Source organism: Python bivittatus, unplaced genomic scaffold (assembly GCF_059951505.1).
Source record: "Python bivittatus isolate LINGU-HERP-01145 unplaced genomic scaffold, Pbiv_v1 ctg000480_np1212, whole genome shotgun sequence".
Classification (NCBI taxonomy): domain Eukaryota; kingdom Metazoa; phylum Chordata; class Lepidosauria; order Squamata; family Pythonidae; genus Python; species Python bivittatus.
The window spans coordinates 13493093-13510444 of NW_028277075.1; the positions used below are offsets into that span (position 1 = coordinate 13493093).

At 36.9% G+C, this 17352-nt stretch overlaps 1 protein-coding gene across 3 annotated transcripts in view; it reads left to right on the forward strand.

The window, feature by feature from the left end:
* Positions 1-17352, forward strand: part of MBIP (MAP3K12 binding inhibitory protein 1) — a 50243-nt gene that overhangs the window by 17362 nt on the left and 15529 nt on the right. For 2 of the 3 annotated variants that reach the window (XM_088145364.1, XM_088145365.1), the window contains exons 7-9: positions 349-446; positions 1220-1258; positions 2753-2839. In XM_088145364.1, coding sequence (XP_088001490.1) covers positions 349-446; positions 1220-1258; positions 2753-2839 — 224 coding nt within the window. Of the gene's footprint in view, positions 1-348; positions 447-1219; positions 1259-2752; positions 3245-17352 lie in introns of those variants that run through there. The other variant, XM_007430940.4, reaches the window with a different exon arrangement.

The window sequence follows — 17352 nt, forward strand, 5'->3', positions numbered from 1 at the left end:
CATTTTAATATTTCTGCTTTGTTGAATGGAAAAGGGAAAATTGTATCTTCAGAAAATAATTTATGAAGAAAGTGGACCTTTTTTATTTTTTAGATTGGGTTCACAGCTATATTTGGAACCCTTCATATATGTAAGGAATTTTCAACGAAGCTTCATGATGTCCCAGCAATTCGTTGCACTAGGATATTGTTGTTTTGTGCCATGTCTTTCTCCTTCATTCACTCTTTTATCCTCACATCTTAGTTGGAAGGTTAATCCTGTTCTGAAATCTTTCCTTTTTTATTTTTAAAATTGTCCTAGTCATGATTTATTTTCTGACGCTTTTCCTTTTTTAATGCTTCACTGTAGGTGGACCAGTGCCAAAAGATATTTATCAGAGGATAAAAAAGCTTGAAGATAAAATTCTTGAATTGGAAGGGATGTCTCCTGAATATTTTCAGTCTGTGGTAAGTAATGTTAAGTCTAGGTCTCTTGTTCCAAAGAAGCATGTATTGAATGGCGATGTGTATGTCTGGATCCACAGTTTTCAAAACAGCCTTGTTCAGTTCATCTGAAGTGATAGCTCTGCATGATGATTTCCATCAAGGTCAATTGGGCTATTAGCAGACACAGGAATTCTGTGTACACACTGGGAAATTCATGGGGTGTTGTTTCAATAAGATTGATTAGCTTTTTAAAAGTGTTCAGAGTGTTTTCCTCTTACATAGCTGTGAAGATTTTCTCTTAACAGCTGATCTACCAAACAGCCACGCATGTACCACACATGTAATACAGAGTTCCGATTTGAATTCTCTTTCTGGTTAAAAACCAAAGCTCCATTCAGTGTAGAAAATTAACACATTAGAGAGAACAGTTAGATTTTTTTCTTTGATTTGCTTGTTTTTTTTACTGGGGGGGGAAGAGAGAGAGAGAGAGAGAGAGAGAGAAGACTGAGCAGCATGCATTGAATCCTTTCAGAAAGATTAGAATAACAATGATAACCTGTATAGTAGAAGCACTTTGTTCCTGATGGGAGATGAACATGCACGTTAGTACACTGAGAAGAGGTTACATGAGAAAAAAAATTAATAGCTCACTAATTCCCATTCATAAAAGTGTGAATCTTTCTGGATGAATAGGCTTTAGGTTTCACTAATGATGGGAAAAGGATAACTACTTTTTATTAAAACTACAGTTCTGTTGGTAATGATATGATATTTATATTTGGATTTTTTAACAGAATTTGTCTACGAAAAGAAGGAAAATTCAACAAAATCAAGTGAGTCTATTTGTTTCATTTATATGTGTTTATAGTTACAGATTTAGAGATGCTTTCCTGACCTATGGGGTGGAGGGTGTATCTTTAATTTATTCAGAATGTTCTTTCTGTCTACCACCCAATGGGTTACACGCATATTCTAATGTGTCTTCCTGCAGTATTAATGTCAGAGTAAAACTTGCTTGAGAGGCTTAGTGATTCTAATCTTTGCACAGCAATGTGGTCACAGCCAAAAACTCTTTTGTCAGGGATATTTAAATTTGGTTCTCAGATTATCGGTTTAAATAAACAGCAATTGTGCCACAATTTCCCACATACCATTAGTGCTGATATGGACAGTTCTCACACTAGCTATCCAACTCACATAAAAAGCAACATTTTGCAATTGCCTGTGTGTGTGAAAAACTTACTAGAAAGGTTCAGTGCTTCAGATGCAGTTATTGAAAAGGTGCTTTGGATCATGCAGTGTTTCAGGAAAAGATGAAGCAGCTTTAAAGAGCTGCAGATGGGGGTTATACTGGTGTTACCATATGCTCTGAAGAACCTTTTCCATAGTATTTCTGAAGCAGTGCACTGATAATTAGCAGTTACATGGATTCCACACACACCTGAATCTGACTTGAACAGATTTTTTATTGTAATGTCTGTTCTTCAAACTACTGTTTTTCTAAGATTGGATCTCAGTTTATAAAGTCAAGATTTTGTTTAACAGTTCATTAATAATTTGAATTGACAAAGTCTTTTTCTGAAACATTTTAAGTTGTCATGGAAATTTTCCCTCTATAGCCAATATTATTTATGTCAGGAATTATCCTTGTCTTCATTAGAGCTACACAGTATTTCAGAAATACTTTGGAAAAAGTACTTCAAAGCATAAGGAAGCATGAAAATAGCACCTGTCTGCACCTTTTAAGCTGTTCCCTGCCCCCCACCCCAAGGATTATGCAGCTGCCTTCTTTAGCTGCCATGTAATCCTGAGAAAAAATGTAGCTGCTTTAAAAAGTTGCAGGCAGGTGCCAAGAGTCTATTATGATGCTCCTTTTTGGAACTGAATCTAAAGCTTTGCACAGCTTTAGCACCCATGTGACTCCCACACATACATCAAAGGACAGTTTCAGTGCTTATATTATAGTTACTTTGAATTGCAGCTCACTTTTTAAAATTAGATTTAATGTTAGATCAAGACCACTATATAAAGTCAGGATTCATATCATGGTCTGGAATCTAAGTTTAAATGACTGTTTCCTACTTCTGGCAGAAATAGGAAAGTCATTTAACCTTAGATTATATATTAGATTATTATTATGTATTATGTATAGATTATATGGTAAACACTAAACAAGCTTTGAAGCTGGTGTAGAAGAAGATTGTAGACATGTTGCTTATCCTTTTTCCAGATTATTAACTCCAAGCATGCTCACAATTTATTTCTTAATTTAAATGTTTATGCTACAAATTCATGGTATTAAGCTCTCATCTTTTTCTGAATGGCAGAACTATACTCTGGCTGAACTTGATGAGAAGATCAATGCACTCAAGCAAACATTGCTGAGAAAAACAAATGAAGGGAGGCCCAAAGTGGTAAATCAGTTTCTTTGATTATGGCAATAAGACTTCATTATACTTTCATGCATATTTAACTTTTTTAGACTGAGTAATGTTTATCTAGCTTTTATGGTAGAAACTAAACATGCACATGAATTTATCTAATTCTTACTGGAAACTTGGATTAAGTAAACTTGGTTACTTCTCCAGACTGAGAATGAAGAACGTTTTGGAAATAGCATTATAAATATCTCTTCTGCATTACTGAAAAGGAGGATCTGTAGAATTTTTAATAAAAAAATAAAATATTTTGTTTTCAAGTTTTGTGTTTTATGCTGATGGAGCAAACAAATTTCTGTTGAAATATAATTCTGGCAAGGAGTGTTAATGAAAATGTGACTGTTTATTTCACTAAGCTATGTAATACATGAAGAAAAATAAAGACTTCTTGTAACTATGAAATGTCGATGGTACACTTAAAGAGATGAGGATTCTTCTGTTGGAGAGGAACTGACCATCTGTAAGAGATTCCTTCATGAGTTAATACTAACAGCCTATTCCGTATGAAATTCATATATCACTTTGAGAGAAGAAGCACTCGCCAAGGGTATATGCATCCCTATCAAATCAAATGATGCCAGTAGTCAACCCAGCCATCTATTGCTCACTCTAACTGTGGCTTTTTGAAATCTTAAGGCTGAGTGTTCTCAGTTTTTTGTGAGTAGGATTTCTATAGGTAAAGTATACACTTGTCTGGGAAGTCAATACTGAAAGAAGGAAAAAGAGCACAATTATATATATAGTTATGTTCTGAGGTCTTCATAAAGAGCCAGTGTATAAACGCTGCCATTACCTACTTCATCCCTCAGCTTCCTGCCAGCAGAATTTGTGCTCAAACTTTGGCCTAATCTTCTTATATCAGATTTCTCAATAGATAACGGAACAATGCCCTTTCCCCCCTCCCCAGAAGGCCATGATTGGTATTATACCAATCTTAGAGTAAGTAAGTAAAAAAATGTTGAGTGCTTTTCCAAAAAATGTTTCTTTAACCACAAAGCACTTGGGGATCTTGAGTAAATCATTTTTTTTCAGTCTTACCTGTAAGTGAACTGATTGAAGGGAATGAGATAGATCTTAAAACCTGACATCTTTGAAGGACAAATAATGTTGAAGATACCACAAAGTTCTATAAACACTACTAGGGGCATTGACATGCCTTGCCATCTCCAAAATGTGCCTTTTACTTCTTTTGCAGGTTTCAGGAACATGAAGTGGGCCATATATCTATGGCTTGTGACCAATGTGTTCAGGCTTGTCACAATTATACATGAATATTTATAGGAAAATATCCCTCCCCCTCATCCACCAAATTTCTCTTTTTGTCTTCAGTGTTTTCCCTTTAGAGAGAGAAAGCCCACAAGGGCAAATAATTCAACCAGTAATGTTTCTGAGGCAAGCATGCTTGCAGCTATAGCATCTGTTGGGTTCTTCCTATGTGATCTCCATGGAATTGAATGTGTAATAATCACAGATACTATAGCAGCTCTTTAATTAGCTTACTTCCAGGCTAAGTTCAAGGTGCTGCTGCTTATGCTTGAAACCTTACACATTTTGGATGCAATATTTCCAAGGTAATAGGCCATCCTCTTACCTACTTCTCTAGTGACTGAATTCCCCTCCCTCCCCCCAATCTTTGCTACAAGTGCTCATGCCTTTGGAGGCTAAATGCCATCCATAGATATAGCAAGAGGCAGTACACAGTTAACCTTAACTGATTAACCCTCCCCTCCCCCTCTCAAAATAATCAGAGGTGAATCTTAGTACTTGGATGGGAGATCACCAGGAAAAGTCAGGACTATATGCTAGACTAGAAAGTATAAAACAAAACAAAACAGGAGACCTGGAGTCAACCTCAACTGGAATGGGTCTTGGTAAAGCATAACTGTTGCTGTTTCAAACTTTTGGAATTAATTGCTGCTTGTGGTATGCCCTGTTTAGAAGCTTGACATCTATCTGCCTTTTAGGACAATCTTATATAAAAACAAGCATTTCTAGCCAAAATCAATAGTGCCTAGATGTTTTACCATTGCGCATGTTGCCTTTTTGACTCAGTATGATAGCTGCAACTATACTGGAAAAATGTAGTTTGGCCTTATCAATTCTTGGCCTGGCAAACTCCAGATTAAACATATTATAAATGTGTTATATGGCTGTAGTTGAAGAGAATTTTGAAATTCCAATTCATTCAAAATAGAAGTAAATGGCTTAACTGAGCTTGGGTTTTATGATAATGTTAAATCTCTGCTTTTCCAAGTGCACTGATTTCCAGTGCATTTTATCAGTTAGAATCAAGATATTTGAGGGAACACTGAACTCCACTTATGTGGCCAGTAGACTAAAATCTTTAAAGCAGCTATTACTTTGGGTGCCATAACCTTTTGAGGAATAGTCCATTTTTATAAAGAGCTAATTTACATGTAGGGCCACCCCAACCGTGGAATGCTGCTCCCAATGAGCTGTAAGAGCTATTAGAGCTTCCATTGGGTTGCATTATTCTCTGTCTTGATAAGGTAATGCTGCTGTTTCTTTCTTTGGAAGCTTTAATATAATTATGGTTGTCTAATGCAGTTCAGTTGAATTGAAATACATTATAAAGCAATAAAGAAAAATACTCAAGAACAAAACTTAATAGAAAAAAGAGTCAGAAAAGCAAAATGATATATAGATGTGAAAGGTTTTAATGGAATTCAGAGAAAATACACAGTGATAGTGATGAATCACAGTTGACTGAGCCAATCAGCTAATGTATTTCAAATATTAACTGGCAGAATAATCATAAATTTGGAGGGAAGAAGGAAGTGAAACTTCCAGTGTGTAAAGGGGTGGGGGTGAAGGATTTCTCAACTCATCAGATCTTTTTTTAAAAATGTCTTTTGCCCGATCTTCCAGGTGGTCATAGGTGACTAACCTATTCCTGGGCTCCTTTAATACGGAATTTAATGTTTGAATCAAAAACTCCCATATCATTCCTGCTTCACCCCTGAAGTCAGTGGTTATATGAATATGAGTTTCTCGAAACATAATTGGGTTCTCAGTAGTAGACCCAGACACATATATTACCATTAAAGCTCCTGACTAGTAGCAAGAGGTCCCACAAAAAGCCATCTAAAAGGTTTAGCTTTACTCTTTATTCTTTTGTGTAAATTCAAGCAGGTGTAACATATCATACTGACCAATAATTTCTCAACACACAAAGGAATTGTACCTAGCATGATTTAAGCCTATGTACCTCTTCCATTATTTGTATTATTTCAAACCATAGAGTTGGAGTTCTTCCTATGTTATAAACTCATGGATCTGTGAATTAGATCCTGTGAATTATAACTGGAGAATATTAGAAAGTTCTTCATTTTACATACAATAGTAGCACCCCTTATTTGAATCTATACAAATGATTCAGTGCTCATGAAATGAGAATCCAAAGGAAGAGGATAATTACTCCCGCCCTCTTCAAGTGTGTGCTTTGATGCCTGAGAATGGAAGAGCTGGTTCTCATCTGTATTAACAGAATAGGAAGAACACTAGAATTTCACATCCTGAACTACAGGACAGAACATTTCACAAAGGAGTAAAGTCAGCTTTCTTCCATGTTTTGCAGTTATCTGTATGTACAGCTTCAAAGAGTCTTCAGTACTGGTTTGGTTATTATTGTGTCTGTTTTTACAACACCTTTCACTCTTAGTAGAGTAAAAGTCAATAACCCTGTGTGAATGAGTCTGGCTGGCTTGCATTCTTGTTTTTAGTTTTATTTTGTAAGCTGCCCAGAGTAGTGGTAGATCAGGGTGGCCTATACATTTCATAAATAAATAAATAACTACATCATTATCTGGTTTTATAAAAGCTGTTCTTTGAAAATCATGACATGCTGCTTAAAAATAGTATTTTTAATAGCTTCCAAAGAGTATTCCAGATAGGTAATCTAACACACTGATTGGTCTTATGTTATTGTCTAATTCTGGAATATCTGCTTTTGCAGTCAGTTCTTCAAGGAAAGGAGTGGTTCATCTCTAGGAGACTAATTTTCTATAGCTGAGTGCAGGATTTTAATAAATAAACCCAAAAGTGAAGTGCCTATTTGAACAGCCCTCATATCAGCAGGAAATATGAGTGGCTTGGGAAATTTGAACCATTCAGTATTCTGTCTAACATTGTTAAGAACAGTAATAGATTTTTTTCCTCAATAAACATAAGTGATCTCTTTGTTTGATTTTAATTAAGGAACTGTACTACCACTGAGTAGTTTTCACTCCTAAATGCTAAGCAAATAATTTAGAATAAAAACTTAAGAGGTAAGCAGATTTTTAAATAAATAAATAAAATTATGCTTGTCAAAGAGAAAACACACACAGCTCCCACTGGACCAACCCTACCATTAGTCAGAGTGAGCCAACTCTCAGGCAGCACATGCTGCATGAAGGGGGCGTAATAGAAAGCTTTTTATTGGGTAGAATTAGGGTTAGTAGGTGTGGGTTGCAAAGCTCCAGGCAACCACTAGATGGCAGCAAACAACTCTTTGCTACCCTCTAGAGACATCTGGACTTTTGCCGTCCAGGTCTAGTTGGCCTACAGAATGGTGAGTGTGATTGAGCCAGGCCTAAACCATTCTAAGTAGTCTGCTTCCCCCAAGTACGGTAGAAGTTGATTTCCCTTTTCCTGATTTTAACAAAAACTCAGTAGCTTCTGAATTAGGGATATTTCAGATTGTCAAGCACCATGACTATGGGCATAAACTTGTCAACTTTCAGGGAAGATTGCAGTCAAGTAATAGGTACCCAAAAAACCACACTTGTTCATATAGTATATGATAGTACAAAACAAAAGAAACACAGGTTGCAATTTTTAGTGCTGTATGGAAAGTTGTGGGGATATGACCTGAATGACACCTACATTGTCTCAACCACGCTGAATGTGCTTTGTTGAGTTGGTACTTGCAGGAGTCTGATAATACCAGTTGGGTCAGCAGCCCAGCCCAGAATTCAGGCATTGCTCATTGCATCCTGTCATCTTTCCCCCAAAATTTATACATATGCAGAGTTTACACACATACAGGTACACTGCATTAAATGCATAAAACAGGTAGAGATCTTAGAAGAGCACCTTTGGCAGTAGGATGAAGATGCCATCATGTGCCATCATGATCAGTTGGTGGGAAAGGAACTGCTGACTTGCACAAATGTCTGTGACAGTTGCTGAGAATGCTGTCACAATGGCTTCAGCAAGAATCAAGTGACACAAGAGACCAATGTGTTTTTATTTGATTTATTATATGTACAACACCATGCTCCAGAAACTCCAGAGTCTACTACTACAAGTGCTACATAATATGTGCAGTGAGCTGCCTACTAAGCTAGCTGTATTTTGAGATATGCAGACTAAAATGTTGTCATAAAATGTACTTATGGAAATGAATACACACATAAACCTGATGCTTGTAAATGATTAATTGTGCTATTTTGTGGAATTGCAAAGTTAAATCTTGAATTAGATTTGTGCATCTCTACTTTGTTAATACTGTGGAGTTCTTGGTGCTTTCTGAGCTTGGTGGTTTGCTTGCAGACATTTCATTACCCAGCTAGGTAACATTAGCAATGTGCTAATGCTACTAGAAGCTATTAGGGTTAACACTTGTAACCTGGCCACATTTATTCCTAGCGTTAGTCAGAATGAGATGGTAGTTTCAGGTGATAGAGCCTGGAAAAGTGGAACCGTAACCAGCCAGTATATGCACTGGTCTGGACTGCATCAACCAATTCAATCTGTTATCTTCAGACATGACAGACATCTAGGAGGAGCATTCAACTGTGGTTTTTGAGCTGCTAGGGATGTCTGCAGGGTATGATCAAAAAGGTCAAGATGGCAGTTGTGGCAGCGCTATGGAAACTCTGCTGTTTTTTATGCATGTCATGTCTGCAACACACATAAAAAACAGATGAAGTTTTGATTGCACCGTTTCTTGATTATTATTATTATTATTATTATTATTATTATTATTATTATTATTTTGCTATCCTGTGTGGACACCTGTCAGCTTCCAAACCTGGGATGGTGAGGTAGGATCTTGTCCTTCAGTAGCGAAATCTTCAGCCAGGCTTCAAGTCTCCTTGTAGCTTCCTATACTGAACTACAAATTGCAAACTGTTAATAATTTGAGTATTCAATAGACCTTATTTTCCTGCACATCTTCTTAAAAAAATCCTGCTTCTGAGTTTTTTAGAATACTTTTTAATATTTGCAAGTTGATTCCTGAACTCTAAAAAACCACAGAAACAGCACTGTGCACATTGTCATATATACTATGGGGAAATTATAATATTCTGTGATTTATAATCTTAATGTATAACACTATAATATTAATATGTAGTTATGATTAATTATTTAGGGCTCTGCAAGGCCTCAAAGACGGGCTTTGCTTCAGCCAAAGCCTTCATCCAAATGCCACTTGGGGCTACTCCACAAAATGGCATCTGGTACTTACAGAAATACCATAGGTACAAAAGATATGCAGCACTTCCTCCAGAGAAACAGGCCTCCTGGACACGTTGGTGCAGGCGTTGAGGCAGAACTCTGTGCTTTCACAAGCTGAGCCTCTACCTTGCACTGAATCTCTCCTTCAGTCTAAGTCAGTGTTTCTCAACCTTGGCAACTTTAAGATGTGTGGACTTCAACTCCCAGAATTCCCCCCCCCAGCATGGCTGGCTGGGGAATTCTGGGAGTTGAAGTCCACACATCTTAAAGTTGCCAAGGTTGAGAAACACTGTCTAAGTGGAGGTGGACAAGCACCATATGGTACAGGTCTAATCTGTTTAAACACATTACAAATAGAGACATGCCCCATGGACAGCCATTACATACAAACACAATGGCAAAACAAAGCCTCCATTTTTATAAGGCTGTTATTTTGGAATTGTGGCAATGTTTGCCTCTATGCTTCTTAAGAGCAACCTACCCCCCTCTGCCAGTAAGATTGGTATATTCCAACAGCAGGTAATAACATTTCCTGCATATGGAAAATACTTTATTCATTGTTCCCAGTGCAAGAACTAAACAGTTTACTTGAACTGTACCTCTTTATGATTATTTCTAGATTTGTCCTTCCCAGAGAGGTGAGTGTAAGTATGGTATAAAATAATTGGCAAAGGAACAGAGCAAGAGTTAGGTAATCACCTTTGTAAATCTTGAAATGAAACAGTGCTTTGTCACGAACAAAACACTTAGAGCAGAAATGAAAAGAACAGGCTTTGTTTAAAGCCTATTATTTAGAAATATCTAATTTTTAAAGGTTAATTAGTGTAATTTACCCATCTTAGGTTATTGAAAAGGTCCGTATGTGAACAGCAAACATCAGTGTTCAGGCTGTATCACTTTTCTCCCCCTGCTGATTCATCCACATCTGTTTTGCTTTTTATGACCACCTAATTGAGGCGCAGATTTCTGTCCAATACAGATGGTCTACTGTTGATAACTATTTGCATGCTGCTTATACTATTATTGTACTGAGTTTTATTCAGTGGCAAACAGAGGGGAATATAACAATGGCATGAACAATTCAGTGCGCTGGGAGATTAAAATAGATTTGTGAAGAAAATCCACAATAAAGATAAGTAAATTATTTATCAATATAGTTGACTGCTAATAGTACAGCCAGTTACTCATGCCACAATATATTCTATTAATAAGGAATCTTAAACTAGCAAGCAGTCTAAATCAGCTACCATAAACTCATTTTTGCTGTAAAATGAGTTTATAGCAGCAAAGTAACTCTTTCCTGACATCTAGTGGTAATCCAGACTTTTGCAGCCTACACCTGATAGCTCTATTCCTGTTCTACATCTGGCTTCCCCTCACTTTACTCAAGGGCCCCTCATCTACTGTTCCTCCTCATGACCACCTGAATCTCTCTAGCAGGGTCTTCCTAGGATACCTCGTCTATAGGAGGAGTCCCAGCTCTATATTGCTTTGTTTATCCCAAGCTGTCTTTCCAGAGCTTCAAGCGTGTATTGTACCCCTAAGCTGTGTTTTTCTTGTTTATTTGGATAACTACTGGCAGAAGTGATTTCTCTTGAACCTTAGAAGACTAAAGATATTGACTACATTTTAAATATATTCGAACACTGTTTGCATCCCTTGGCAAAGAATACATGCACGCACATGCATACACGGATATTTCATTCATGCCCTTTATTGGGGTGTTTGGTGATAAAGGGTTTAAGAATCCAAATCAAGCAACCAGCTCAAGCAACCTGCTACTAATTTTGTCCTGCCAAGTTTTTAACCTAAATGTGGTTGTACTGAATACGTAGAGGGGTTCAATCTCTGTCTACCTCTTGTTTGGGGGGGGGGGGAACAAAACTGAAAGTATTTTATTTCACAGGCAAGAAGTATAAGCAACTTTTCTACTGCAGGGAAGAGCCTATTTGTGGGGTGATGACGGTTAGCGCAAGCAGTGTTCCAGGTTATCTTTGCTACTCAATCACGAGTAGACACTTTTACTAGCCTTTGACGCTTTAGATCAGTGCTAGCTAGTTCTTTGAATTAATTTTCCCACACACAGTTGAATGTTATCAGATGTATAGTGTGTGTTTTGCCAAATTTCTGAAATTGCTTTATTCAAGCAGTAAGCTAAATATTGCTGCATTTGTCACTCACACCTCTGCCTGCCTCATGAAATTGTCTATTTGAAATGAAGCCTGATTTTTTTAATAAAATGGGCAAACGATTTGCCCAATTCAAGAAACAGAAGCATACTCTCCATATGAATTGAATAAAGTCTTTGCCTAATTCATGAAATCAGTGATGTCTTTGCATAATTCATGAAATAAGGAAAGCTTTTCATGAATCTGGCAAAGGCTTTTTCCCCTTATTTCCTGACATAGGCAATAGCATTCCCAATTTCATTAGGAAAAAAGACGAAAAAGGGGTTTTGGAAGGGATTTTTTTTCCCGTTGTTTTTAATCACCCTTTTCCTTATAATTAATATAATTATAACAACTTTTTTTTCATTAGAGGAAGGTTAAGTTTAATTCATGGTTCAGGAAAAATTTACCATAAATGATGTTTCATATCAGTTATTGCATGGTTAAAGCAGCATTGTAAATAATATAAATGATATACTATCCTAGTATATTCTACGGGGATATTCTACAGACATACCAATAGTTTATTGTTGTAAAGCTAGTAATAAATCTATGAACACTTCTTTCCAAGATACCTTTCAGTAATCTCATTAGTTGAAAACTTCTCTTACTCTTTTTCTCCCCAAGCAGAACTTACCATCAGCCTGATGCTTCACCTGGCAGAAATTCCAGATACTGTACCAGTGCTTAACATTTGGCACCCTCAGGCTACTGCAGTGAGGTTTCTATGGCCTGGTGAAAAAACATTGAGCCTAAGATCCTAGAACCCGCCCCCCACCAGCCAAGTGGGGCTGCAACACTCCCATTTAAAATTCCCCAAGATTGCCCCACTTCACTATGGGAAATCAAGGGAAGAAGCTCTTTTAATTTTCCATAATGAAGTCAATTTAACATGGCAGCTTGTAGCTATCTGCAGTGACAGCCAGGTGCTCAGTCAGTAGGTTCACAGGAAGGCATTCAGCCAAGCCCTTCCTCAAAGCAGTAGCTAGCGCTGCATTTGATGGTGCAGGATGAAGACAGGTTAGGAAAGTAGCAGCACTGCAATTTTAATAGAATCATTAATGGGAAGGATTGTTTAGGTCAGGGTTCCTCAACCTTGGTGACTTGAAGATGTGGGAACTTCAACTCCCAGAATTCCCCAGCCAGCATTCTGGGAGTTGAAGTCCACACATCTTCAAGTCGCCAAGGTTGAGGAACCCTGGTTGAGGTTATCTAGCCCAGTGCCCTGCCCTGCCCTGCCCTGCCCTGCCCTGCCCTGCCCTTAAGCTATCTAGTCTAGCTCCCATCTGATAACTGCCTGTGAAAGGGAGAAGGATTTAAGTGTGCTAGTGGACTATCAGCTGAACATGAGCAAGCAGTATGATGCAGCAACTAAAAAGGTAAATGTAATGCCGAACTGCATTACTGGAGTACTAAAGTAAGGTTTAATCAGCTTCTATCCTTGATTGTATTGGTGGCAGGGTGGTGGCAAGAATCAGGTCAGGATGCCTGATTGGGGGTCCCAATGCTGGAGGAAAGTGATTGTGGTATCATTTTAGTCTGAACGTGGGTAGCTTTGCTCTGGAAAAGTGGGCACTGAAAGTGGAGGGGCTCAAGCTAGCACTGATCACCTAGTGCAATTAGATGAGTCAGGTGTCCAACAGCTGCATTAGCTATGAGGTCCGCAAGCTGCACAAAAAGTGATGCTGCCAAATGATGGCAGTTTTGAGGCCCCAGCTTGCTCCTACACTCTGGAAGGGAGCTTCATCCAAATCAAGGTCTCTTGCCAGCTCCAACCATATCAGCAGAGCTAAGAGGGACGCCCAGCAGCCTCCTGGTGGGGAAGGATGTCCTGCCTCCCAGCCTAAAGGTGCTTCTGAAATACCCAGACGCAGCTACACAAACTCAGTGCGTTGAGCCTCTTGTGCCCATTTTTACTTGGATTGTTCCTGGGAGTTGTTCTGGTTACATTCCTCTTTTTACAGGCAGTCTGGAGTAGAGAAAACATTACAAGGAGAAGATTTCCTGTGTAAAGGAAACTTTGAGGCCCACTTGCTGCTGCTGTTCTTTAACAAGATCTCAGAGAAGAAATTGAGTCCACTTTTTTTTTCTTTTGAAAGGAGCAGGATTGGAAGTTTGGTTGCGTTTGCTCGAATAAAGTTGCATTTTCTTGTATTGTTTTTTAATCAGGATTTTTCCCCCTAGAATAACTTTCAGGAGGAAAACAACCATTTTAAGACTTATCTAAACCTTTCTTGACCCTAATGAGGCCATTCCCATGCTAATGTTTCCTGGTGTCATTCCCATGGTAATGTTTCCTGGTGTCATCCAGCCATTGCTTATGAACACAGGCTTCCTTTTTTTCCATCTGATGGCTAGGAGATATTGCAAGAGACTAAGTTATTAGTGTTGAAATGGTTTGGAATAGGACCAATATTCAAGGCTTTTACTGATATACCTGTGGGCTTAGGACATTCACACCAGACAACGTGACACTGAATGCACAAAAATTCCATCAGGTTTGTGTACACAAAGCTGGAGCTCTGTCTTCTAGGCTTTCCTCTCCACTTTGGACAAGCTAAAAACCAGCATGTCCAGGCAGAGTGGGGAAGAAAGCCCAGAGGGTGAGTCTTAGCCTTTGACCCTGCATATACAAAGAGTTCCGCACTGCTGTCAGGACTCAGTTACATTCTGCATGGACAAGCCAGGCAGGGGAGTGAGGGTGGAGGTGTCACCCAGTCATACAAAGGTTTGCCCAAGCAATGACTAGAACAAATTTTTTAAAAAGTCAGAGATAAAAGATAAACATGAAATAATATAAAGTAAGATTAAAGAAAAGGAAAGAGTAATGTGAAGTGAAAAGGTAAGAAAAGTGTGAAAGGAAATACAAATAGAATTAAAAAGGAAAATAAATAGAAACGATATATAAAGAAGCGACTACCAATCTTCTTTACAGTGGTTACAAAGAAACATATCTTCTCTCCTCCCTTATTAAAATGACATCGTTATTCTCTTCTTCCCCTAATCAACCCTTTTTTAATCAGCAAATCCATAAATCACCAGTTCATTTTTTCCCCATTTTCTGCAAAAAGTCCATAAGAGGTTTCCAGTCTTTAATAAAAGTATTTGTTGTCTTATCCCTGGTCAAACAGGTCAATTTTGCAAGTTCTGCAAGTTCCATCATTTTTACAGTCCATTCTTCAATTGTTGGTATTTCAGTATTTTTCCATCTTTGTGCGTACAACAGTCTCACTGCAGTTACCATACACAAAACCAATTTTCCATAAGTCTTTTCTAATTAGTTATCCCAGTAAAAACAGGCATAGTAATACCCAGATATTTTACTTTTTTCTCAATCTTAAAATCAGTTTTTTCAATCAGTTCTTTTTGATCTTCCATCTTCATATTTTTGTTAACATCTTCATTTTTTTTATTGATAATTTTAAATCCAGCTAATGTACCAAATTCTTTTAACTTTTCCATTAATATCTTTATTCCTTCCATAGGATTTTCCAAAATTAAAACCAGATCATCTGCAAATGCCCTTAGTTTATACACTTCTTTTTTGACCTTCACTCCAGCAATTTTCTCATCATGTCTTACATCTTTATTCAAAACTTCAAGAGCTAGAATGAATAGCAGGGTTGAAAGTGAGTATCCTTGCCTTGTGCCTTTCTGTATCTCACAGGATTTGGTCAGTTTTCCACTAACTATAATTTGTGCCTTTTGTAAAGTATATATCAATTTCATCCAGGATTTTAACCAAAAAGTCCAGTTCAAATTAACAAATACCTTTTCAGCATAAAAAAATCAATATGGCTTGTTTTACATTATGCTGCTCCAAGTATTCTAATATATCAAGAATATTTCTAATATTGTCTCTTAATTGCCTTTTAGGTAAAAAGCCACATTGTTCTTTATCCATCCTATCCTATCCTATTCATCCTTTCATCCTATTCATCAACATAAATATCTTAAAGTCATTATTCAGTAAAGATATGGGTCAATAATTTTTTGATAAGGTTGGGTCTTGACCTTCTTTAAGAATTAATGCCATATTTGTACCTTTCAGGTATCTGGTATCTTTCCATTGTCTAAAATAAAATTTATCATTTTTTTTTAAGATTGTAACAATTCATCTTCAAAGTATTTGTAATAAGAAGCCGGCAGACCATCTGGACCAGGCACTTTCCCTATTTTAGGGTTTTTTTTTTTATGTCCTCACAGATTTCTCTTATTATTATAGATCATTATCTGCTTTTGTTTATCCATTATCTCTGGTAAATTTTGTTTCTTTAAACATTCATCTACTTTTGCCAGGGACATTTCTTCTCCTTTATATAATTTTGTATAATACTGGTGAGATATTTTTTTGCATACTCATATTATCTGTTACCGTAGTTTTACCAGTTTGTAGTTTTAGTATCATTTTCTTCTCACTTTTTCTTAATTTATATGCCAACCATTTCCCCAGCTTATTTGCAAACTCAACATTCTTCTGTTTCACAAAATTCATTTTTATTTCCATTTCTCTTATTCTTAACATAGAAAGCTGATGTTGTAAAAGATTAATTCGCTGTGAGACATTTTTCCTTCCTTTTTAGCTCTTCCTTTTTCATCTTTATCTCCATTAAAGTCTTTTGCATGTTCTCTTGTCTTTGTCTTTTCAATTTACTGTTTTGTTATATAAATTGCCCTTTCTTAAAGACTTTACTAGTGTCCCATACTCTCCTTATATCTGTGCCTTTATTAAGATTATTCTCAAAAAACTCTTTCAGTTTCTTTTTACAATCCTCCATTGATTCTTTTTGTAACATAGTCTCCTTTAGCCTCCATCTATAAGTTCTAACTCTCCTGTTATACATTAGAGTCACTGGGTTTTATGATCTGAAAAAGTCTTTGGCAATATCTCCATTTTGTTAACACATGTAACAAGATTTTTAGAAATCTAAAACATACCTATTATTGAGAAAGATCTGTGTCTTTCAGAGAAACAAGTATATTCTTTAGAATCACAGTTTTTATGTCGCATAGATCTATACCTTTTTTTCTTTTGGGGGGAGCATTTGCCCCATTTATATTCCATGTTAGGCATTTAAAATCCATGTTTAGCTGTAAATGTAGAAAAGTCTATATCTGTAGTGCCCAATGTAGTAGTCTCTTCCTCAGTCTCTTGCCGTACTGGCTGCATAATTCCTTCTTTTGGATCCACTTGCATCTCCTCTAATTCCTCTTTAAACCTTTCAAAGAAGTGTCTTGCCATTTGGACTGAGTTAAGTTGGAACCTCTGCTTCTTAAAAGTTAAAATCATTCCTTCCAGTTTATTCTAACAAAATGCTATCTTTTTCTGTTTGAGTTTATCAGTCAAAAATGTATATTCTGATAGGCATTTCTTTGAGCACAGTTATGTCTGCCTTATTAATACTCAGCTTAATATTGAAATGTTGTTGCAGAACCTGGTCTCTTGTCTTCTTCCTGACAAAGTGCACAAGTATATCTCTTGGTACATTTCTTAACTCTGCATATCTTGTATTAATTCTGTACACTTTGTCCACTTCTGTATCTACATCTTTTTCATCCCATTCCAAAAATTTTGTTAAAGATTCAACAACCCTTTCTCTGATGTCTTCACCAGGTTCCTTTGGAACAGCTCTCAATCTCAGACAAAATTCCTTCTCTCTTAATTCCAGTCCTGCCACATTATCTAAATCTTTTTCCATCTCTTGATTTATTATTTGTTTTATTTTCCAAAATTTCCATGTTATCTTTAATTTGTTTAACCTCTCTATTCATTTGTATTATAGATTCTTCAAATTTTTTATTTATCTTTTCTTCCATGTTTGCAAATCTTTCCTCCATTCTCCCTTCAAGGGTAGC